Here is a 25,315-nt window from a genome sequence, read left to right on the forward strand (position 1 = left end):
GGCGTGAAAAGGCCTTCTGGGCCTAATCTGAAGGGCCACAGGAAGCCCCCAAGCATGGAAGGAATCTGACATGCTTTAAAAAAGACATATTGGAGCTGGGCAATGGTGGTGCACATCTGTAATCCCAGCACTTGGGAGGCAGAGGCAGGCGGATCTCTGTGAGTTCGAGGCCAGCCTGGTCTACAGAGCTAGTCCAGGATAGGCTCCAAAGCTACAGAGAAACCCTGTCTCGAAAAACCAAACTAAACCAAACAAACAAAAAAAACCCCAAAACCAAAAAAAGATACATTGGAGTCTGTCACACATTTTCTATGCATGAACTTGTGTACCCAAAGCCCTACTGGTACTTTCTGCATGACACACAGACCTGAATGCAGCAAGGAAGCAGAACAAGAGGCTTCGTTCATAGAAAGCTCCTGCACAGAACAGTAGATCAATATTTTCCTTTGTAAGAGTTGCCGTGGTCATGGTGTCTCTTCACAGCAATAGAAACCCTAACTAAGACACTAGGCTACACAGCAAGACCTTGTCCCCAAAACACAAAACAAAAACAACAAAAAGTCCCATGAACAAATAACAAAAATAAAACCCCAAACTCAAAAACCACAGTAAAAGGATGTGACAGTCCCAAGATAATGTGTACCCAGGTAAGGCCTAGTTGTGCCTGGACAAAAGAAATCCAGACCTTGCTTCACTGGGGACAAGGATCCAACTTCTAACTGCTGCAAACGGAGGAAGGGTGAAAACAGAAAACTGGAAAGGTGTCTAGATGGTTCCACAAGTGTGTAGCTGTTAGAGCACACATACCCACCTGTTTGCTTGTGAAACTAAGAACAAGAGTTAACAGTTCTTACTGAGTGGCCTTGGGCAGGCCTGGGGCACGCAGACACCACAGAGCATCTGTGGGTGTCTTGTGGTCGGGAATGGAGCATGGATGATTGCTTACTTGGGCACGACACAAAACACCATCCCCTGTACACAGCAGGCGCTCACTAAGTACAGGTCTCATATGCTTTCCTTACTGTTGTCAATATGCAGCTGTCTGGAGCCCACAGCTTGGCTGGGTCCTTTCCTTTGTCTGCTTGTGAAGGCACACACACCTGCATCAGCACTGTGAGCTGCTTGGGCTAATGCAGCCATTAGGGGAAGCATAATTACACCAATTATTCAAAAGAGCTTCACCTGGCCACCTCTGAGACACTGTGTCTGTCCTTGTCTCCAGCCCCTCCTAATGTGCTGTACTTTGCAGTCTGCACTGGGCCTCCTCTAGTCAAAGCGGCGGGCGGAGCTATGGGGGCAGACTCTCCTTTCAGACCTCGGCAGACTCTCCTGCTGGTCATTCCCTCATGTGCACGCTCAGCATGGCTGTACTGACCCAAGGATGGAATTCAGCTCTCGGGGATAAAAGAACCCCCAATGGTCAGTGGCCACAAAGATCAATATCTGATTTTTGGGGCTCAGAATGGAATGAGTTTGTGTGTGTTTGTGCATGCATGTTTGTCCATGCATATGCAAGGACAACCTTGCGTATCATTCCTCGGATGTGCTCCATCTTATTTTCTTGAGACAGGTTCTCTAACTAACTAACCAAGTGAATCCTAAGGGTCAATCTGTCTGTTTCCCCAAAGCTGAGAATACAAGCACAAGATTGCAAATGCACAAAAGCATGCCTGGCTTTTTATTAACTTGTGTTATGGTGGTCAAACTCGGGTTCAAGCAGTCACACAGTAAGTACTGATTGGTTTACCCAGCACCCCAGCCTAGAAAAGTGTTCCTTTATTGTAGCATTTCTAACAATAAAGCATTTCTACAGACATTCAAATTGGGAGCAGACAGCAAACTTAGAGCAAAACAAAACGACAATAAATAAAAGTGTTTACTTATACTAACAAAGAAACACAAATATAAAAAAGCAAGTGCCTTTGTTAACCTCAGAAATCAGGAAAAAAAAGTTTCAAAGGTTAAAAAAAGGATAATAATGAGGGCAAATAAGATAATACTAAAGTAACAGAAGGATCAAGGTAGATACTACAAATAAGGAGATACTAAAGTAACATGAGGATCAAGGTAGATGGTGATGTGTCTTCTGGAAAACAGTATGTTCTAACAGCCTCAAAAATGACCACACTCTTTGAGTCGTCATTTTTCCCCAAAGACTGACCCTGAAGAAAGAATCATGGCAGGTGATCCGTCCCAGGGTGTGTATGATGGCTTCTGGCTACAGAACCACTAGCAGGCTCTCATGTTAAGCCTCTCTAAAAAAGCTGGGACAAGCGCACAGCATTCCATGCCTGACCTCACCACAGCCACCATTCAGTGACTAGAAGGAACGTGACTGCTGGAGAACCAAGCGAGGCTGTGGTGGCCACAGGGAGCAAACAGGAGAGGGACCAGCACTGTGGAAAGTGCACACGGTGGCCATACTATCGTGGCATCACTCAAGCAGGCCACCACAGCCTTTCCTGTACTCTGGGACGGAAGTCCGAGCAAACCTGGTGGTGGTGGAAACAGACTGGTTCACACTGGTTCAACACCTGGAGTGGACAGCAGAAAAACAGGAAAATTGAAAGGTGGAGGTGGCCGAGGCAGCAGAGGTGGCCCAGACAGTGGAGGTGCACAAGCCAGGCCTCCGGTGCTCCACTGAAAGCTCAGCCATCGCCTGGCCAGGAGGAGCTGGCTCAGGGCTGCGAGCAGCCTCCCAACAGTCTTTCATTACTGCTTCATTTTCTTAACACCAACTATTCACATGTAGCTACTTCGACTGTTAGCTTAACTGGAGCCACCCTTGGGGTAGTAAATGTGACTGCTAAAACAGGGACTCTCTGAGGAAAATGATCCTCCAACACAAAACTATAGGGAAGTATCATTTGAAATTGGAGTGTAATATTGTAAATACACCTTCATCTTTTGTTTTGTAATATTACCTTCACAGACAGATACACCATGTATATATAAATACAAAGGCCTTGTATGTTATCTGCATAAGGCTAACACAAATGCCCATCTGTAAACTCAGCAGCATTGTGAATGAAAGGCTGCACCCCCAAGGGACAGCTCCCACATTCTGGCCCTCTAGACATAGGCATCCCCATTACCATTATTTCCCATTGCAGTGATAGCTCTGCCCCCTCCCAACCCTGTAATGCATTTTCAATCAGAACCAGAGCACACAGGAGCAGTAAGTGACTACTGAGCCACACAGCCCTTCAGCAGTCATACATTCTTCCAGGTGCCAAATGGTGGCCATGTAGGGTTAGGTAAGCAGTAAGCAGAGGTCAGGCATGGCAGTGTGTGGAAAGTGTAAGGATTTAGATTCAGCGGCCCTCTGTACCTGCACAACCTGCAGGTGCAAATTCAACCAACTGCGGATGGTCAGTGTTAGAAAACCACGTGTGCATTGTTTCCATGCCCAGCTTCCACCTGACACAGCCCCATAGCTGCTTACAGCACCCCCCCGCGGGGTTGGCGTTAGAAGGAATGCATGGGGACAACCACACTGTGTAAATGAAACACGTAGACACTAGGCCACAGGATACAAGAGGTCTGAACACCCACAGGGTTTGGGACCCGTGGGTTCCTGAAAACCATCTCCACGGATACCAAGTGATGGTTAGAGTACATACTGAATCTCCTAATGTTAAGTTTTATGATGCCACACGGTATGTTGTTATCTGCTCAACACATTAGAGAGACAATTAGAATTTGTATGTGGGCAAAAATATGTACATGAGAAAAATCTGTTTACATGTTTTAAAAACAATTCTTATGTAGTAAAGACTCCTATCTCATTTTATAATCACTCTGTATAGATATCCACAACAGATAAAACATTTAAATGTGCAATAAAATTATTTGTAAGGAATTTGCAGATATGAAGTGCTCCATAAATGATTAAAAATAGTGGAATGTCTTAAAAACCCCATAGAGCCTGCTGTGATTCCATACACTGAGTTGTCTTCTATATCTAAAACTAGATCTGCTAATAAAAACGAAGCAAAACTCATCATCTTAATTATTCATCTTTTAAGTAAATGTAAGTCTTCTGGAAGTGGCTTCTTCCCTGGATGAATGCAGCAGCATTAGGGTGTTACCAGCTCCTCCCAGGGTACCATTTCCATAGATGCCTCACTAGAATTCTGTGGTAACCTCTGTAACTGTTCTATACATGACATGCACTTAAACCTCAAAAAAAGTGTACATTAACCTGATAGCCAAACTCTGGGAGTCACAAGGTCCCACTTCCTCCTTACAATAACACACAGCCACCCAGGGCAGCAGCCAGACAGCCCTGCCACCTGCATTTCTTAGGAGACTCTGGGGCTGTAAGGGCGTTTGGAGACAAGAAGCTTGTGGTAGAGGGCCAAGGACCAGGATCAGATTTGGAACATGAAAGGGCTCCTGGGAACTCAAGACCAATCTCTAGTTGTGATTTGGATCAACCTGGGTCAACCAGGCAGGTTGGGGGAAAAGGAAGGAAGTGGTTTCCTCCGATTGTTATTTAAGCAGAAAGTCACCATGGGATAAGAGAGGACATCACACACTGCATGCCAGAAGATCAAGCTCACCGCTTCCAATGCCTCTTTACTTCCTCATGAAAGAAGACAGAAGACTCATTTGGAATAACTTCTTGTCACCAAGGGAGCCAACCATGACCACGACCCTCTCTCCTCACTAGTCTGCTCCTTTAGAAGCCAGTCAGGACAGAGAAGTCACTGCCCTGTCATGGGTCCCTGAAGAGCGAGGCAGGGATGTTACAAGGGTGTGCAAGAGCCAGCACGGGACATGGTCTCTCGGGACCTGTGAACATGGAGGACAACTTGTCACAGGTGCTGGGAGAATACGCAGGGAAAGTGCTAAGTGAGCTGGGTAGATTAAAACACAAAGTTCCACTGTGCCTGGAGTTCTGAGTCATGGCTAAGGTGCCAGCCATCAGTTTTCAAATATGAATGTAAACTAGTACCCTCTAGGCAAGCTTGTATAATTTGCTTTTATTGTTCAATACCGCTTTTCAAATTTTTCTGTATTTATGAATGTGGCTGTGGCTCATTTATTTCAATTGCTCCAAAGTGTTTAATTGACTGCACATAACATGATTTTCTTTTGTTGTTCACTATTACAGGTTTTCTTTTTTTAAGATTTATTTATTATGTATATACTGTTCTGTCTGCATGTATGCCTGCCTGCCAGAAGAGGGCACCAGATCTCACTACAGATGGTTGTGAGCCACCATCTGGTTGCTGGGAATTGAACTCAGGACCTCTGGAAGAGCAACCAGAGCTCTTAACCGCTGAGCCATCCCTCCAGCCCCCAAGATTTTCTTTTGTTGTTTGCTATACAGATTTTTTATAAAAAGATTTATTTATTTATTTACTTACTTACTTAGTGTGCACTGGTGTTTTGCCTGCATGCATGGCTATGTGAGGGTGTTGGATCCCCTGGAACTGGAGTTACAGACAGCTGTGAGCTGCCATGTGGTTGCTGGAAATTGAACCCTGGTCCTCTGGCTCTTAAATGCTGAGCCATCTCTCCAGCCTGCTATTACATGTTTTAAAAACATTCTTTTAGCAACAACAAATATGTAACAGATGTGCTTTTTTGTGTAATTTTTGTGTGCATACATATAAGTGCACATACTATTGTGCATGTGTGTAGAGGTCAGAGGAGGAAGTTGGGTGTCTTCCTCCACTGCTCTCTGCTCATCCCCTTGAGACATCATCTCTCCCTGTACTGGAAGCTCACCTTTTCGGTTATGCTGGCTGGCCAGATTGCTCCTGGGACCCATCTGTTTCTTCCCCAGTGCTACAATTATAAGCATATGCACCCATGCCTGGCTTTTATGTGGTACTGGAGATTTGAACCTGGGCCCAGCTTATACAGCAAGCACTCTTACCCACTGAGCCACCAGCTGTCAGCCTTTGTAACTTTTTTCTTTTTGAGATAGTATCTCACTGTGTAGCCTTGGCTGGTCTGGAACTTGATTTGTAGACCAGGCTGGGCATGGGCTCAGAGATCTGTACCTGCCTCTGGCTCCATGGGACTGAGATTAAAGGTGTTCACCACCATGTCTGGATGTAAGAGGTATTTTTGGAACATCTTTCGATAACTATACACAGGAGGTTTTCTATAGTTCGCTATGGTTTCTTCTTTTTGTTTGAGACATGTCTGATGTGCAGCCAGGCCTGGGCTGGAAGCTTCCCACTTCCACCTGGAGGGCTGGGGTTCTAGGCATTCTTTTCTTTCTGCCTTGCCTCTTGTCAATCATAATCCCCTATGCCTCCCCACTCCTTTCCTATGGTGCTGTGCATACCAAGCAAGTACTTTGCTACTACGCTACAGCATATCCTTTCTCCAGGAGTTTTTGGGTACTCTGGATCTCTGAGACAGGATCTGATGTACCCTAGCTGGCCCTGAACTTGCTATGTAGCTGAGGCTGCCTTTGAGGTCTGGATCCTTTTGCTTCCGTTTCCCAATTGCCTGCTGGGATTGCAGATGTGAGCCATCCAAGAAGTCTTCCAAAGCCTAACATTAGAAGAGGAACAGTGGGGTCAAAGGTTACAGAACATCCATGTGCTTGCTGGTTTTATGTCAACTTGACACAAACTGTAGTCATTGAGACCACAATTGAGAAAATGCTTCCACTAGACTGGCCTGTGGGCAAACGTGCAGGGCCTTTTCTTGACAAATGATCATTGTGGGTGGGGCCATCCCTGAGCTGGTGGTCTTGGGATCTGTAAGAAAGCAGGCTGAGCAAGCCATGGGGAGCAAGTCAGTAAGCAGCACCCCTCCACGGCCTCTGCATCAGCTCCTGCCTCCAGGTTCCTGCCCTGCTTGAGTTCCCGAGTTGGCTTTCCTCAACCCAGGATATTTAAGCCAAATAAAGCCTTTCCTCTTCAAGTTGCTTTTGGTCATGGTGTTTCATCACAGACACAGAAACCTAACTCAGACAACCATGTCACTAGCTGCTGTCAAGCTGTTCTGTAAGGCAGTTTTATGGACTGGCTGTGCTGCTGACCTCTGCTAAGCTGCTGGTGTTGGGACACTCCTGTTGTGTGATTTCTGCTGGAGTTGAGCTCTTCTGATAGCTGCTGGCCAGGAATTTCCAGGAGCCTCCTCATGCCTTCTGTCTCTTTCCCCGCCAGCCTGTTTCTTTTCCTTCTTGGTTTGAGGAGTCCTTTTTTATATCTTTTTATATCTTGAATGCAGATCTTCTGTCAGTTCCGGATATTTGGTTTTAGGTTTATCCAAAGCAGTTGTCTTTTTCATTGTTATCTCAATGTTTGGGGTTTTTTGGGTGGTGGCAATGGCATTGGAACTGAACCTCAAACATGCTAGACAATCCCTCCATCACTGAGCTACACTGCCAGCCCCAGGACTGCTACTTAGCGTCATTCACCCACCACCTGCTGTTTGAAAAGATAATTATTTTCTTAGTGGTTTTTGCTGTTCACAGCATTTCCTACCTTCTTTTTTCCCTTCTATTTTCAATGTGAGACGCTGGAAATGTCCAGTAAAGAAATATTTTTTAAAATTAGTATTTGAAGCATGCCACACAAAACTTTAGGCTTCAAGAAATCTTAAGGAAACTTCATCTCCCCTGGATAGGCCTTGTAGCACTCCGATGATGAAGTCAGTGTGGGATGAGAACATTTTCTAAATTTAAATATTACTTTTTAAAAACTAGGAAAGAAGATAAGAAGACTGTTTGAAAACTGAACACAGGCATTCTCTGATTTCCAAAGCTAAGACAGATTGTCCAGTGAGAAGTAATGGTAAGTGCACAGCTCCTCTGCTTGCACTCAGAGGACATCATTCATTCCGCCCCTGACACCACAGGAGTGATTAAAATGTCCTTCTCTCCAGCAGCGACATTCACTTATCTGTAAACTACAATCGTAGTGCGCTCTGATGAGATGTAGGAAAATATATTCAGAAGCTCTCTCCTCCTTAAAGACGGTAGGAATTCCTTTAGGACACAATTAAACACCATGGTCTTTTTATAAATACACCCCTGTCTTGAAGATGCTTCCTGGTTGGGACCTGCAGTAAGATTTCCCATGACCTTAACATTTTCAATGTATGGGGAGAAAAGTGCAAGCATGTATTAATACTAGGAATAACCACAGACGGTAGAAACACAGAAAGCAGATGGATTACAATCTGTACACGGCTCGTGTGTGACTTTAGAGATGTACTGGGAAATGAAGTCATGCTTCTAGTGAAGCCTGTCCAGCATTAAGACAGGCTACAGTGTTTTTTTTTTTTTTTTTAGTTTTTTTTTAGGCCAAATAGAGCGAAGGGGAAGGACTGCCCCTTACCATGGAAAGATCTGTTTACCTTACCAGCAGCTCCCATGGGCTACAGAGATGGTCACTGACAACTTCACCAACAATCAAAGAAAAGTAGGCTCTTAAAGCAGCTGTCCCCGACTTTTTAAAAACCCAGCATCTTGCTTTTTTCTCTGACAAAGTCTTATCTTCTTAATGTCTTGCCGTGTAACCTCGACCGGTCTCCAACACATAATCTTCCCACCTCAGCTTCAGATTGTTGGAATTACAGGCATGTGTTGATATGCTGAGCTACATAAAGCTTTTAACCACAGGAATAATTGGAGAATCATTTCAGTAAGAGAATCAATGGGACATCAGATTGACATTTACTGAAAATTAAAACCTAGCTGTTGCGTATATAGTACACTGTAGCGCGTGAGTCACTGGCCTTTCTGAGAACACATGGGTAGTGTAGTGAAACACACTGAGAGGAGTGGGTACTCTGGGGGCACACTGCTGCTGGCAGGCCCGGGGTCTGGCTGATAAATGCCTGCCATGGTGACAGCTGCCAGCTTCTGTTACAGGACAAGGTCTCTGCCGGGGTGCTGGACTCTTCCAGGTTATCGAGTGAAGCTGTGTGTTTCTGATTGACCACATAACTGTTCTAGAACAAGCAGTGTACAGAGCAGGGAGGCGGGGAGGGTTTGGCCTCTCACTCTGGAACAGCCCGGGGACTCTGGTGGTGACCGAACCTGGGAACCTAACGGCTATGCACGCTCTGAACGAGCGGCTGTCTGTGGAGGGCGCAAGTGGCGAGACAGAGGAAACAGGAGCCAACTTCACTGCCAGCGTCAGGAAAACTGGGCTATCATGTCAGGGCCGAAGAGGAAGAGCCCCCTCAGGTCAGTGAGTCTGGGGTGCAAAGTTTTAAAAAAATATAGTGCCAAATCTCTAAATCTGAGGACACTGTATTAGTGACTGTGAAGGTGTGACTCCAGAGAGCAAGCGCTAGCCAACTTCTGCTGTCTCTCCCCAGAGCCGAAAGACTGATGTGTTTGCTGAATAAACACAGGTAAGCTGAAGAAACAACATGGAATCTGTTTCAAGTCCATCAGAAACAGACACACAGATACACAGACAGATGGACACACACACACACACACACACACACACACACACATACACACTCACTTACCATTCCTGGACACAGCCCAACTCTAGTAATTACTCTAAAGCATAAACCCCAGTGCACATAGTTGGTGATTCACAAATACTATGTCATGTGACAGGAAGTCACCAATAATCAAAGCCCATCGGAAAGTCTTCAGGGGATGTGCAGAACATGAGGACCTGGGCACCACTGGGGACACTCTAGGGCATTTGGGTGGGATTAGTTCCCCCACCCCCAACCCCCTTTCAGGGGAAAAGGTTTATTTGGGCTTATAGTTTCAAATTAGTCTATCACAGTGAGAAAGGCACAGAGGTTGGGGTGACTCTGTCCTTTGTGGTGGAGGTCCCTCCCTTATTTTGTGGATTAAGAAGCAGTCAGTTTAAAAAAAAAAAACAAAAGACTCCCCCAATCTCAAAACTACACTTTTTAAAGACAGGGTCTCACGTTGCCTGGGCTAGCCTTGACCTCACTGTGTACCTTCACCTCTCCAGTGCTGGTATCACACACAGGTGCCACAACATCTACATCAGTTTTACAAACTGTTTTAAAAAAGTAAAGCTCATATACTACTTCTCTTTGGCCTCAGAAAGATAAAAAAGCCCTTTTTTTTTTTTTAAAGTGAGACTTTTGTATCTTTGAGTCCACACAAAGCCTGGCTGTGGTGGGCGTGCTGTGCCCCAGGGCAGGTAAATTCCTGTACCTTCACCTGCCAGAGGTTATACATGAATTATGAGAGGTGTCCTGAGTCACAGTCAGGGAGGGAGTGGGGGTGTCCTATCTTTAACTGCAGCTCTTAACAAAGCAGTGTGGCTTTTTCCCTTCATGGATGGGTTCTCTTGAATTCAGATGCCTAAGCCACATGAACGATTTTTTTCCCTTTAAATTAAAAAAAAAAAAAAAAAAAAATTATTAGCCAGGCAGTGGCGGTGGTGGTGGTGGTGGCGGCAGCGGCAGCGGCGGTGCACGCCTTTGATCCTAGCACTTGGGAGACAGAGCCAGGTGGATCTCTGTGGGTTTGAGGCCAGCCTGGGCTACCAACTGAGTTCCAGGGAAAAAGTGCAAAGCTACACAGAAAAACCCTGTCTCGAAAAACCAAAAAAAAAAAAAAAAAAATTATTGTATCAGTCAGGGTTCTCTAGAGTCAAAGAACTTATGGAATGAATATATGTATAAAGGGAATTTATTGGAATGACCTACAGGCTGCAGTTCAACTAATCCAACAGTGGCTAGCTGTGAGTAGAAAGTCCAAGAATCTAGTTGTTGCTCAGTCCCCCAGGCTGAGTGTCTCACCTAGTCACAGCAACAGCAGAGTAACTAAAATAGTTCTCCTGAAAAGTTAGTGTAATAAAGCAAGAAACCACCTCTCACTCAAAGTTTAAAAGTGAATGAATCCTTTAGACTGTCATCATAATTAGGAGAGCGTCTGAACAGTCAGAGCAAGAGCTTGACCTCTCATTTCCAAAGTCAAACACATCATTTCCCAGATCCCTTCACATGGCCTGCCCACTGACTGCTTGGACATGGGCACCACGGAGGAGCGACACCAGAGTTCCTGAATGAGGTAGGGAAGGAAGTGCTGTCTGAGTCTGAGATAAGGCTACCTTTTGAGAGTACTCTGTTACCAGAAGGTTGCCTGAGGATTCCTCCCACAGGATGTATGTGGGATCAACTTCCGAGACGTTCCTCTTGATAATCCAGAAGAGCAACCAGCACTGCTGAAGCTCTCCCACAAGTCAGGAATTCACTGGAGAGAGATCAGGCTGAGTAGGGATGACGGTACAGGGCTAGCAGATTAGAGAGATCTGCTCACAGAAATACTTAGGAATTCACCACTTAAACCGTAGAGCCAGAGCAAATGGAGCACATCTGAAAAGGCCATAAAGGATGTGACGCAGGCCTGTTGTCCTAGAGTGAGGGGGAAGGTGACGCAGACCTGTTTTCTTAAGAGTCTGAGGGTCAGTCAAGCCTGTGAACTCGGGGCCAGTCTGAGGGACACGTGAGACTCTGCTTCAAAAAATAAAAATGAACAAACAAGCAAAACAAACTATCTGCACTTGTAGGTAAGGGGAGTCTCTGCTGTCTGCAGTCACCAAACGGACTTCAAATGAGCAGCACGTTGATGGAGTGCTTTCTGCTGCCCAGGTTGGACATGGAACCCAACAACACTGTCTGTACAATAGCGTCTGGTGCTGTCTTCAGAGCAACTCACTTCCTGGGCGCAGGGTGGGGGGTGGGGGTGCAAAGTCTATGAAGGCAGCCAGGCCTTATCAAAGACGTGCTGAAATCAGCGAATGTTACTTACAATGAGCTGCTTCAGCCCCACGAAAGACTGTTCCACCGAGCTGGCGGTCAAGACTTGTCTCCTCGCTGCAGCCTTCTCACCCAGGAAGCGAAGCATCAGGTCCTTAACCGCATCTCCCTAGAGAGAGTGGGAAAGAGAGGCGGAGACATGAGACATTCACGGGCTCTGCACAGGAAAGCTGCAATCAGCCAGAGGCTAAGTCATAACTTCTAGAAGATTCCTAGTCTTACAGCTATTCTTTATTTTGGGAAGCAGTAAGTCACCACCAGATCGGGGCTTTTAGCAGAGACTACAGCCTGGCCAGGAATGGGGCTTTCATGCATGGGCTCAGGAGAGGGCCCCCATGAGGTGGCACACTGAAGACAGGGGCCTGTGGTCGCTCAGAGAAGCACCGTGTGGGAGACTGAACAGGGCTGTGTCCACATCGCACCAGTTCCTCAGGCTTACTGGGATGTCGTGTGTGTGTGTGTGTGTGTGTGTGTGTGTGTGTGTGTGTGTGTGTGTCGCACCAGTTCCTCAGGCTTACTGGGATGTCGTGTGTGTGTGTGTGTGTGTGTGTGTGTGTGTGTGTGTGTGTGTGTGTGTGTGTGTGTGTGTGTGTGTGTGTGTGTGTGTGTGTGTGAGTGAAGTTACCTTCACACTGGTAGCCCCTTCTTAATAAGTTCACAGCCAAGCCCAAGGTGAACAGGGCTCTGTCCCAGTCTTGTACTGGAGCTCTGGGCTTGTTGGAGCTGGAAGGACATGCTCTAAGACTATTTCTGCACTGGGTCAAGTTTTGTCTTCCAACTTGATTCTTCTGGTTGTGCCCACCCGGAGTCAGGGTAGAGGACATTAGGTGTTACTTCAAGCCTTTTACTTCCTTTAAAAGAGAAGTCACAGAAAACTGCGGGGTGGGGGGGGGGGGAAGGCTCCCAGGGAGAAAGAACTAGGACTTGAATGACAGGGAAAACCTAACTGGAGTGAAGCATGGCACATGCTGAGTCCCATGATAGTTCTGTTCAAACTCCTGATGCTCCAAGGCTACCTAACAGAGGTGACTGATGTACCAAGTCAGCAGCAAATGGGGACAAGTATTCAGTATGCTCACACCAAGAAGCTGTGACAGCACAGACCTTGGTGTGTAGAGGCTGAGGGGAACCCAGACCTGCCTGCTGGAGATGCTTCCTATCCTGTTGACGCTGTCTGCTCTGTAGGCACCTAGAGAGGTAGGATGTCAGCTTCAGTGGGAGGGTCATGTGGGCTCCATGGTGTTTCTGGCCCTGTGTGGTGGGTGAGCCTGGTGCTTAAAGGGGCCAGGCCATGCATCTTCCTATACTAGGGGAAATTTAGTAGCTGCAATTCTGTAATTTCTGCTTTTAGAGAATAAGGTAAAATACTTCAATTATCACAGCTGCAAGAGTAGCTGCGTGATCTACAAGTGATGTTTAAAGGGCAAATAAAAGGGCTAGAATGTGTGATCTCAAGAACTGTAAAACTGCTACCTGTGCCAGACACAGAGAATTCCTGGAGCTGGCGGGCAGAGAGCTGGGGAAAAAAGCAAACTAAAATCTGAATGCCAGGTTGGGCTGGCAGACACATGTCTTCCATCCCAGGGGCATTCCCCATCAATGAATTCATACCATAAATATCTTTTATCCTTAAAATTCTTTTCCTTAAAGTTCAGTTAGTGGAGCCTGCAAGATGACCTGGCAGGTAATGGTGCTTCATCCATGTAGAGGTGGAGGAGAGAACTATGAAATTGTCTCTGACCTCCATCTATGCTCTGTGGAACATGCACACGCACGCGCACACACACACACACACACACACACACACACACACACACACAAACTAATAAATAATGTACAAACTAAAAAGAGGTTAGTTAGGCCAGGTGGTGGTGGCGCATGCCTTTAATCCCCAAAGCAACACAGAGAAACCCTGTCTCGAAAAAAAAAAAAAAAAAAACAAAAACAAAAAAAAAAAAAAAAAGAAAGAAAGAAAGAAAAAAAGAAGTTAGGACAGGTGACTCTTGGGGTAGAAAGGTATGTCTAGCGAATCAATGTTTTAGCTGTCTCCACATATCTCATGACAAACCTGTGTCCGCTGTGTCCCTAATCAAGGTAAAGACAGCAGGTGAGATGCTGGAATGGTATACTTTATGTCCCTTATGGCCACCAGGATGAGGAGAGGAAGCTAGGCTGCTGTAGTGGGGCTGGGATCCAGCTGAAACCTGAGGTCCCCTTAGCCCAGGGAAGGATGGAGGTCATGGAGGAAAAGCCATGAGCACACCACACCATTCTCTCAAGGGGCATGAGCAGCTCTTGAAGGTCAGGGTGAAGGGGATTGAACTCGGGTCCTCTGAAAAAACAAGTGTTCCTGACTACTGAGCCATCTCTCCTGCCCAGCCCCATGACTGGTTTGAGATTTAAATTTTTCTTTTTAGATTTATTTATTCTATATGCATGAGTGTTTTGCCTGCATGTATGCATGTGTACGCCTGGTACCCAAGGAGGTCAGAAGGAGGGGTCAGATCCCTTGGAACTGGAGTTATGATAGCCGTGAGCTGCCACGTAGGTGCTGGGAACTGAACCGTCCTCAGAAGGACCATCAAGTGCCCTTAACCACTGAGCCATCGATCCACCCCAGAGTGATTAAATCTTAAGAGCAATCTGGGAGGAAGCTACTGAGGAGCAGGGGTGAGAACCGCAAAGCTCCCCAGAAGATAGTAATGAAGCGTCCCTGGTGCCTTTAACCGCGACAATGTAATAGGATTTCAAGTTAATGACAGCTGGGACACTCCAGATGGACTGATAGGCCTACAATAAAAAATTAGGGGTTCGGCTTTCAGACACCATAAGAATATGTAATAGCAAGGTCCAGAATAGGGAAAAATATTTGCTATATAAATATTGCTCACTTTCATCGGGACAGCTAATGAGCTTTTAAAGTCAGCCAGTAACAGTAAGACAAATATCCATAGCATAAAAGACAAAAACATTCTTTTAAAAAATAATTTATAATGCCTATTTTTTTTAAGATTTATTTTTATTCTTTATGTGCACTGGTGTTTTGCCTGCATGTATATCCGTGTTAGGGTACCAGATTCCCTGGAACTTTTTTTTTTTTTAAACAGACAACTTCACAAATTGGTATCTGAGGGCTGGCAGGATGGCTCAGTGGGTGAAGATGGTCCCAGGCCTGACGACCTGAGTTTGATTGTCAGGGCCACATGGTAGAAGAGAGCGCTTCTACAAATCGTCCATTGATTTCCATATGTGCTGCCTCCCAATAAACAAGTAAATAAATGTAAAGGAAAAAAAGATTAAAAAAAAAATAGCCTATATACCAAAAAGTTTGATAACAGAAGTGACTAGTGAATGCAAATTCAAATCCCAAGAAAACAGCATTACACAGCCACCAGGATTGCAAAGTAAAACAACCACCACTACCACATGTCCCCAAATTCCCTAAACAACCACACAATGCTGAAGGGAACATAAACTGATACACCTACTTTGGAAGCCAGTTCAGCTACTTATGACACAGTAAAGCGCACATTCTCAATAAACAAGGAATACAATGGCATACATCCACACACGGGTCTCTGCACAAATGTCTTGCTACGTCACTCAGGCTGGCCTTGAACTCCCAGTCCTCTGCTTTGGCCTCCCTGCTGTCAGAATCACTTGCACTCAACACACCTTACTTGTCTCACGGTCATTTTGCTAAATTACTAATAGGAGCATGAGTGTGCACGACACACATACAGAGGGACACAGACACTGTCTGCATGATGAGTTTCACTTGGTCTGAAACTCTGCCGACAGTTTCTAATAATTCAACACAGGGCCGATCTGGAACCTACTGACATGCTGGATACACCTGCAGGTGCAGTCATGGGACGCATGCATTTGTGCACTATGGCAGGTGCAGCCATATGGTTTGGTAGTTCAGCAACAGCATTGACTACAGATCTAAAAACCCGACTTAGTGTGTCGGGGAAGTCATGGCAGAAGAGACTTAACCATAAATCTGTTTTCACCGTCTAGGGATACAATGCCTTACCTTTGCCTAATTAACTGATCTGAAGGCTGGAGTGGTCAAGGGGCTGAGTTCTGGGCCAAGGCACACAGGTTAGGGTACACAGACTTTGTCCTCCAGTAGATAGCCTGCCAAAGGCATGCTCAAGTGCCCCTTCCTCCCTAATTCTATGGGGGCGGGGCCACGACAAGTGGACATACTTTTGTTAGGGTGGAACACAGCCCTGGTCACATGCAGCTGGCTTTTCTACCACAGGGACACAATCCTATCCAATCCAGCCACTGTCACTTTCATTGCCGCTGGACTGGGTTAACGCAGCTCAGCAGAAATTCCAGCTCAAAGGTTCATTCAAGTTTTACCGTTCCATGTATTCCTCTGGGTCACACATGCTATTAGCAGAGTAAGCACCTGAAACAGCCCCTTCAAGACAGAGTTCGTGCAATATTCATGCATCAGCGAGGGAACGTCTATGCACAGGTAGCTGTTGAGACCCTCAAAGAAGATCTGCATGCCCCCAAATACTTCATTCTCTACCAGCTGTTAAAATTAAATCGTTGGTTGATTTGATTTCTAGCTCTGCTTCATTTGTGTCTGTAGAGGCCAGAGCAGGGTGCCCGGTCCCTGGAGCTGTAGTTACAGGAGGTTGTGAGCCACCTGATCTGCGTGCTGAGAATCAAATCTGGGTCCTCTGGAAGAGCAGACACCACTTTTAACCACAGAGCCACTTCTCCAGTCTTCTAATTCTACTTTAAAAGGAATATGGTTAAATATAAAATATTTTATTTCATTTGATTATGCTTTTTTGAGGCAAGGTCTCATATAGCCCAATGTCTCAGTTGTTAGGGTCACCATTGCTGTGATGAAACACCATGACCAAAAGCAACTTGTGGGAAGGAAAGGCTTATCCTTTGGCTTATCCTTACATGTACAGTCCATCTCTGAGGGAAGTCAGGACAGGAACTCACACAGGGCAGGACCCTGGAGGCAGGAGCTGATGCAGAGGCCATGGAGGGGTGCTGCTTACTGGCTTGCTCCTCATGGCTTGCTTGTTCAGCCTGTTTTCTTATAGCACCCAAGACCACCAGCCCAGGGATGGCCCCACCCACTATGGGCTGGACCCTTCCCCATCAATCAAAATTGAGAAAATGCCCCACAGCCAGATTTCATAGAAGCATTTTCTCAATTGGGGTTACCTCCTTTCAGACGACTCTAACCTGTGCCAAGTTGAACTTGGTATTTAGGCTGAGCCTGAACTCTTGATCCTCTTGCTTCCATTTCTCAGATACAGGGATGCAGGTGTGTGCTACTATGCCTGGCTTCATCCTTCTTATAAAAGATATTTAATTGACACAAAAACTCCATGTATTCAGGATGTCCAACCCACTGATTTAATATATGGATATGATATACTGAATAACACAAATTCATTAAACACCATCACTACCCATAGCTACTGTGTGTGTGTGTGTGTGTGTGTGTGTGTGTGTGTGTGTGATATTTAAAAACTGCTGTCATAAATTCTAAGTTAATTATAGAGAACTCTAACTGGGCCATTATCCTGCACATTAGGTCTCACCCACCTGGTTTTACCTCAAACTTGGTTCCCACAAACTTCTACTATACTGTCTGCCAAGAGTTCATTCTTTGTTTTGTTTGTTTGTTTACATGTAAGAATATGTGGTATGCTGGGTGGTGGTGGTGCATGCCTTTAATCCCAGCACTTGAGAAGCAGAGGCAGGCGGATCTCTGTGAGTTAAAGGCCAGCCTGGTCTACAGAGTGAGTTCCAGGACACCCAGGGCTGTTACACAGAAAACCTGTCTCAACCCCCCCAACAAAGGATATGTGGCATTTGTCTTTGTTTGAGTTATTTCATTTAATATCTCATCCTTCACGTTGTCTCATACTGTCAAAATGACAGGAGTCTCTTTTTGAAGACTAAGTCAGCTGCATGTACCCACCACATTGTCTTTTTTGTAAAGATGGAGTACAGTTACCTGCATGTACCCACCACATTCTCTTTAACTCTGGACCCAGAAACGGATACTCAGGCTGACTGTACCACCCTATTATGAACAAGGCTGTAAAGAACATGGGAGTCCAGCTTTCTCTATGCCAGTGACTTCAGTTCTACTTGGATCATGTGGAAATTTCAGTTTTAATATCTTGAAGTACCTCCAGGTTGCTTTCTATAATGGCTTACTAATTTTCCATTCACTGCAGTCACTGCTATAGCCTGTCTTTCTGTTACCAGCCATCCCAACAGGAATGAGGTGACATTCTCTGTGGTTTCATTTGCATTTTCCAGATGATTAGAGGCAATTTCCAGTTCTGCAGCTCAGACTAGATCTGAACACGATTTGTCATCTATAGGGTACACACACACACACACACACACACACACACACACACACAACACAGTGTGAGACAGAGCACCCAGAACCACAGTGAGAGCACTGGGAACAGCGGCTGGTGCAGACGTTACAGGAAATCTGTGCAGAGGTTCTGTAAAAACAGAACTATTATATGAGGCAGATTTGGTGGCTCAGGACTGTGATCCCACACTTGGAAGGCTGAGACAGGAGGACTGTGAGTTTGCTCTTAGCCTGAGTTACCAGTAAGTCCAAGGACAACCTGGGCTATGCAGCAAAACCCTGTCTCAAAAACAAACACAAAACAACAACAACAAAACCACCATGTAATCCAGCTATGCCATTCCAGGTTTATCCTAGAAGGAAGTCAAATACTTGAAGTCAGCACCACACAGAGATCCCCACCATCCACACGTACTGTGGAACAGCAGAGATCCCCGTCATCCACATGTACTGCAGCACAGAGATCCCCATCATCCACATGTACTGTACAACAGAGATCCCTGTCATCCACATGTACTGTACAACAGAGATCTCCGTCATCCACATGTATTGTACAACAGAGATCCCTGTCATCCACATGCACTCCCACACCAGACCCACAACAGTCAAAGTGCAGAACCAGCCTAGATGCCATCAATAGATAACTGGATAAAGATGGTCTATAAACATACTGGAGTTTTCTGCAGCCACAAAGGAGAACAAAGTCATGTCATTTGCAGGGAAATGTACTGAAATAAAGCAGAACCTGAAAAACAAATATTTCATGGTTCCTGTACAATGAGGAATCTACATTAAAAAATTAGAAGTAAATAATGTGCTGTTGCCATCATATATTTTCTAATGATTTTTGATTGTTTCTAATGGTTATATAAGAAAATGCTACTCTACTATCCAGAAAACATCTGCATACCTGTTTATAAACATATAACTGTACACACATACACATGTATAAGAGCTGTAATATAAAGCGGCAGGACAAAGTCCTTGATTCTGTTTTTCTTTCTAAAACAAAACATTTTTCATGGGGGAAAAATACAAGATATTAAAGTAGAAAGGGGATTTTATTGGGGAGAAGGGAAGGGAGGAGGAGCAAGAGAGGATAATAGGAAAGATATTATGTTCTCTTTCATATGTGGAGCCTAGATTAACACACACGAAGGCCATGACAAGCAGAACAGAGTTTGGAGGAGAGAAGCTGGGTGGTGACAGAGAGGACAGGGGAGGAAGATGGGAGGTGAATGTGAGCAAAGAACATGCTATCCAAGCACGGAAATGTCACGGTGAAAACCTATGGTATTGTATGCTTGCTACACAAGATGAAATGGAATGAATGTCATCTGTGCTGGCTAGTTTTATGTCACCTGACACAGGCTAGAGTCATCAGAGAGAAGGGAGCCCTGTTTGAGAAAATGCCTCCAGAACATCAGGCTGCAGTCAACCTGTAGTATTTAGCGATTAATGGGGGAGGGCCCTGCCTATTGTGGGTAGAGCCATTCCCAGGCTGGTGGTCCTGGGTTATGTAAGAAAGCAGGCTGAGCAAATCATGAGCAAGCCAGTAAGCGGCACTCCTCCACAGCCTCTGCATCAGCTCCTGCCTCCAGGTTCCTGTCCTGCTTGAGTTCCTGTCCCTGACGTCATTTGATGATGAACTGTGATATGGAACCATGAGTGAAATAAACCTTTTCTTCCCCCGAGCTGCTTCTGGTCATGGTATTTTATCACAGTAATAGTTACCCTAAGACATCATCCAGCAGAGCACTTGGATGAAAACATGCATGTCCTTGCAGGACGATACTATAGCTGAATACAGCTTTGCAAACATAACCCTAAGGCCTCTATAACTTAATTGGATTGCCACTGAAGTTGCTTAATAAATAAGTAATAGAAATTTATCCCATAACTAGGAGACTTTTAATGAGATACTGAGATGAGCCACTTGGAAAACAAACCTCAACGTAAGTGTTTAGGGAGCTGATTAAGAACAAAGGACACTCAAACCAAGGCAGTGTCAGAGGGAGGATAGCTGATGGGCGTACACTTGAGTTCCCAGGAGAAAGCCACGCCCACATTGAAGGCTCTGAAAGGTTGACTAATTAGAATGGTGCTTCTCAACCTTCTTAACACCTCGACCCTCTAAAACAGTTTCTCGTGTTGTGGTGACCCCTAACCATAAAATTATTTTGGTTGCTACTTTGTAACTGTGATTTTGTTACTGCTATAAATCGTAACGTAAATATCTGGGTTATCCACTGGTCTTAGGTGAACCCTGTGAAAGAACTGTTCCAGAAGGGGTCACCACCCTCAGGTTGAGAACCACTGGATTAGAACTTCGTGGTTGCAGAAGGCTGGAAAGTTCCAGACTCAGAACCACAGCCATCTAGAGATCTTTATTGCCTTCAGTCACCCACGATCCTGCACTGGGTCTGACCTAATCTCCCAATATCAGGTAAAACCTTTGAAATGCACTCTTTTCTTGTATAAAGGTTTATTTTTAGTTGTGTGTCTGTGTGTCTGTGTGTCGTATGCCTGAGGGTGGGGGTGGGGTATGTGCACATGAGTGCAATGCCTGCAGAAGCCAGAGGAGGGTATTGGCTCCTTTGGAGCTGCAGTTATAGGCAGCTATGAGCTGCCTGATGTAGGTGCTGGGAACTCTAGTCCTCTGGAATACCAAACACTACCAACCACTGAGGCATCTCTCCAGCCCTAGAATGCATTCTTTCTTTATTTAATTTCTTCCAAAATTTATTTACATTCTGCTCGGGAGGCTAGAGTTATAGCTGCTGCCAAGTCTCTGTTGCACACACATTTCTAGAAAGAGGTGAAATGGGGTGAGATATGGACACAGGATCATTCCACACCCTACCTGAATGTTGTCAAACTTGAGGCCAGGCATGGTGAGGTTCTCCTTGTCTATGAACACAGTGCCATATTGCTGGGTGGCTACCTTCATCAGGACCTCTCTGGTCTCCTGGCTGGGAAGCCATGCATCATTTCTCCGGTCCATCTCACTCATACTCAGGGCTGTGGCGAAGGGGTCGTCACTCCCGGCAAACACAGCCTGGATCTGTGAGAATGGCTTTGGAGACTCAGGGACATCCAGAGGTGCCGGGGAAACACCCGATTCCGACCTCTCCATCCTTGTAGAGTAAGATGGGCCTGTGGAACCTGGTGACTTTTCTCCCACAGGGCCAGCAAGTGAAGACAGCTTTTCCGGAACTGGGGAACCTGCACTGGGGTTACTGACTGAAATGAAAGGAGAAGATGTGAAGGAATCAAAGAAGTCAGAGGCCAAGGAGTTGGAGCTCACTGTATCTCCAAAAAATGTACTTAGGCTGGGACTGGGCTGGACCATCGGAGGAGGGGTCTTGGCTGATGTCTCACTGGTGCTACTGAAACTTGGAGATTTCACCATCTGGGACTCGAAGCCATCCTGCAGAAACAGGTGTGGCTGGGAGGGAGCAGCGGTGGCCTGGCTGAAGATGGTGCAGACAGGGACAGGCTCATCTTTGGAGGAGGACTGACTGGACGACACTTCTGAGGTCCGTTCTTCTGGGTGAGCTTGGCCATCCCTGGGCCCCACGTCCCCCACGCCAGCATTGTCCAGGGCGGGCACGCCCGTCACATCTTCCTGCGTCGAGTCTTCTTTCAGAGATGCTCTGCTATCAGGTGTCATGTCTGAAACGTCTCTGGGCGTATCGTCTCCATCGGTCTCACTGCCATTACTCAGGGTGTCTGCCGCTTCTTTGTCTGCGGCAGTGGGCAGACTGCAACCGGTGGCACCTCCTGGGGGCTCCACAGCGTCCTGCAGACAGCCGAGGAGGTCACCCACGTCACCCTCGCTGTTGTTCGGAGAGTCAGAGATGAGCACGCTCTCCATCATGTGCTCATTGAGCTTATCTGCGAAACTGTGAGAGTCTTCGGAGGATGGCCCGTTCTCTTCGGATCCAAACTCATCTCCACCAAGGTCAATGGTCTCCTCGTGATACAGCAGCTGGCCCTCCTCTCCAGACACTGGCTCAGAGATATTTTCAGGCCCCGCCTGGGATGGAGGAGATGCCCCACCTGGGCTCTGTCCACTATCTTTAGCTTCTTCCATGTTGCCTAAAGATGGAGACAATCACAAATCACATCATTGACTATTTCAGGTATTGATAAGTAACTTGCTTTTTTTTTTTTTTTCTGAGAAAGGATCTCACATAACCTGGGTGGACTTGAACTCACAACCTCTGCGGTTCTGAGATGACAGGCTGTGTTACTTTTATCTTGTGGCTCAGTGGAACAAAGGTCTTAAATGTTCTGCATCCAAATGGTACAAACTTAGAAATTTCTTTTTCTAGTTTATTTACTTATTTTTAATTGTGATAAAGTACACATAAATTTACTGCTCACTATCTTTAAGTGTGCAGTTTGGCAATGTTTATTAGTGCATTCTCGCTGTTGTCCAATCAACCTCTAGGATTTTGATCATCTTGCAAAACAAAAATTCTACACCCATTAAATCTACCCCACCCCATTCATACAAGGACAACTACCACCCTACTCCTGTCTTTTTTAGATTTCTAGGGACCTCATTTAAGTAGATCATAAAGCACTCATCCACTGTAATGTATGTCTGTGGAGCTGGGATACGCCCCTCCCCCATCTCAGGTCCAACCATATCTGCCTCACAGTGTCCTCCAAGGGCCCTTGCCTAGGTATAGGCTGAGAAGAACACCACATCTTGACAGTAAAAACATGCCCTTGAGCACAGCTAGAAGGTAACCATTGGCAACTGACTTGGGAGAAACTCATCCATGGAGAGACTGCTCTGCTTTGCCCAGGACCCTCAATCCAGACTTCCCCAGAAGACTTTGCAGGATGATGTCCTCTGCTCACTCTCTCAGACTACTTTGGTCTTACCCACTGGATGTTGTGAGCTCTGACTGGATGAGGTTTTGTTGCTTTTGCTAATACTTGTTGCTTTTGTCTGCTGGGTGTTATTTGCTCTCTTTGCTTGCTAAATTTGCTCACTCATTCGAACTGGAAGCCTGGCTATCATAGCTCATTCTCCACACTCTCCTGAACATCCACGCTGCAGCAGGCAAGGGCTTTCCTCCTCTACACGCTCAGTCATTATAACTGGAAGCACGGCTATCCTAGCTCATTCTCCATACTGTAGTGAACACCCATGCTGCAGCAGGCATGGCATTCCTTCCTCTTGACAGGATGATAACACTGCACGGCAGGCATGTGGTAGCTGGTTATCCCTTTACCCATTACCACACCCTTGGGTTTCTTCTAGTCTCTAGTGACTGTGCACACTGATGCTGAGAACAGGATGTGGGAATGCATCTTTGAGATTCTAATTTCAATTCTTTGGTACCTCCTATTCCAGCGCCCAGAGGGGGTAGTGCTACATCATATGGTAATCATGGTTTTTGTTTGTGTGTGTGTGTGTGGTTTTTTTTTTTTTTTTTTTTTTTCTTCCTGAGACAGGGTTTCTCTGTGTAGCACTGGCTGTCCTATAACTCACTCTGTAGACCTGGCTGGCCTTGAACTCAGAGTTTTGCCAGCCTCTGCCTCCTGAGTGCTGGGATTAAAAACACTTGGCATCACTGACTGACAGTAATCACCTTTTTATTTTAACAAGGAACTGTAGATTTTCCATGTCAGAAGAACTCCTTTCCATTTACTGCAATAGTGTACATATGCCCCAATTTTACTACATACTGGCTGGCTGACATTTATGTTGGTTTTGACTTAGCTTTTTTTGTTTTGTTTTGTTTCTGGAGACAGGCTGTCTCTGTGTAATAGCCCTATCTGTCCTGGGAACTCACTTTGTAGACCAGGGTGGCCTCGAGCTCACAGAGATATGCCTGCCTCTGCCCTCCAAGTGATAGGATTAAGGGCATGTGCCACCATGCCCGGATTTATTTAGCTTTTTATTATGTGTGAGAATGTTTTTATAAATCAAGGACTTAGGGAACCTACGCTGGCCTTAAATTTGTTATGTAACAGAAGACGACCTCGAACTCCTGATCCTCCTGCCTCCACTTCCCAAATCCTGATACAGGCGCAGCACCAACACTCCCTTTCTCTCCTTCCTTCCTTCTCTTCTTTTTGAGAGGGGGGTTCCCCTATTTAGCCCAGGCTGACCTCAAACCTAACAGTCTTCCTGAATCACTTTGCTCAGCCAACACCACTCACTCTTTCGTGCTCAGGTTAAGCCGGTCTGTTAAGGCACCCCACGTCTGGCTTACAGCGTTGACTAATTGTGGGGAGATGAGACACGGAGAACAGCAGGAGCAAAAGTTGGGGTAAAATAAAAACGTACCATGAACATTGGTATGTAACACGGGCACCTACTATGCATGCAGTGAACCTGACTCTCACTTTGTACATGAGAAACTGAGGCCTGGAGCGCGCGTACTTTGTCCAAAACCAGAAACCACAGGGGCAAGCCCTGCTGGGGCTGCCACAGACGGGCAGGTCCCAGGCCGGCGTGGGGGCGAGCGGTGACGACGCGCGGACGCCGCCCTCCGTGGGAAGGTCGAGCGCCCCGGCGACCCCTCCGGACTGCGGCCCACAGCTCACCTGCCACCCGCCCCCAGGGGGCGGATCACCCGCGGCTGAAAAGGGTCCGAAGAGATGACTGAAGACCAGAAGCCGACTCAAGATCCAAGTTCCCACGGGCTTACGCGCCTGCGCGGGCCGGCTCGTAAAGCCCGACTTCCGCATATGCTCGGTTCCGGAGCGCCCACTAGAAGCCGGAAGCCAGCACATTTCCGGTTCATGAGCGGTGGGCGGGACCTAAAGGCAAAATGTTTGGAGGACGTGAAGGATGGGGCCTGGTGATTGAATGAAATCATCTGCCCTTGGGGCTGACACCAACTAAGGATGCTTTTTCCTAGGGCTTTGTGTTTGTGCTTGCTGGGTCTCCACTTTCCCCACTCTGTGTCTGTGGCAGTGTGAGCCAACATCCTTAGAGATGGGAGGAGGAGTCAGCCCCGCTTGCTGGAGTTGGCTGGTTGAGTGTGGTTCTCAAGTCAAGGACTCTGCTTTCTTGGTTTTTAATGTAATCTCAGAAAAGGCTGTGACAGTGTCACAATACAGCTCTCATCTCAAAGGGGAAAAGGGTTTATTCTGGTGCCAATGACAGTGACTATAGCTTGAGGACACAGAGTCAGGTCACCTGAATTT

At 46.2% G+C, this 25,315-nt stretch overlaps 1 protein-coding gene across 1 annotated transcript in view; it reads right to left on the minus strand.

Moving 5' to 3' along the window:
- Trappc12 (trafficking protein particle complex 12) overlaps positions 1-24,863 on the minus strand; it is a 62,814-nt gene extending 37,951 nt beyond the window's left edge. Inside the window, exons 1-3 of the mRNA XM_036170881.1 lie at positions 24,710-24,863; positions 21,000-22,237; positions 11,741-11,857 (exon numbers count right to left, since the gene is read on the minus strand). Coding sequence (XP_036026774.1) covers positions 11,741-11,857; positions 21,000-22,232 — 1,350 coding nt within the window. The 5' untranslated portion in view covers positions 22,233-22,237; positions 24,710-24,863. The remainder of the gene's footprint in view (positions 1-11,740; positions 11,858-20,999; positions 22,238-24,709) is intronic.
- Between the last annotated feature and the right edge of the window lie 452 nt (positions 24,864-25,315).

The sequence above is a fragment of the Onychomys torridus genome, chromosome 21 (assembly GCF_903995425.1).
Source record: "Onychomys torridus chromosome 21, mOncTor1.1, whole genome shotgun sequence".
NCBI classification, from domain to species: Eukaryota; Metazoa; Chordata; class Mammalia; order Rodentia; family Cricetidae; genus Onychomys; species Onychomys torridus.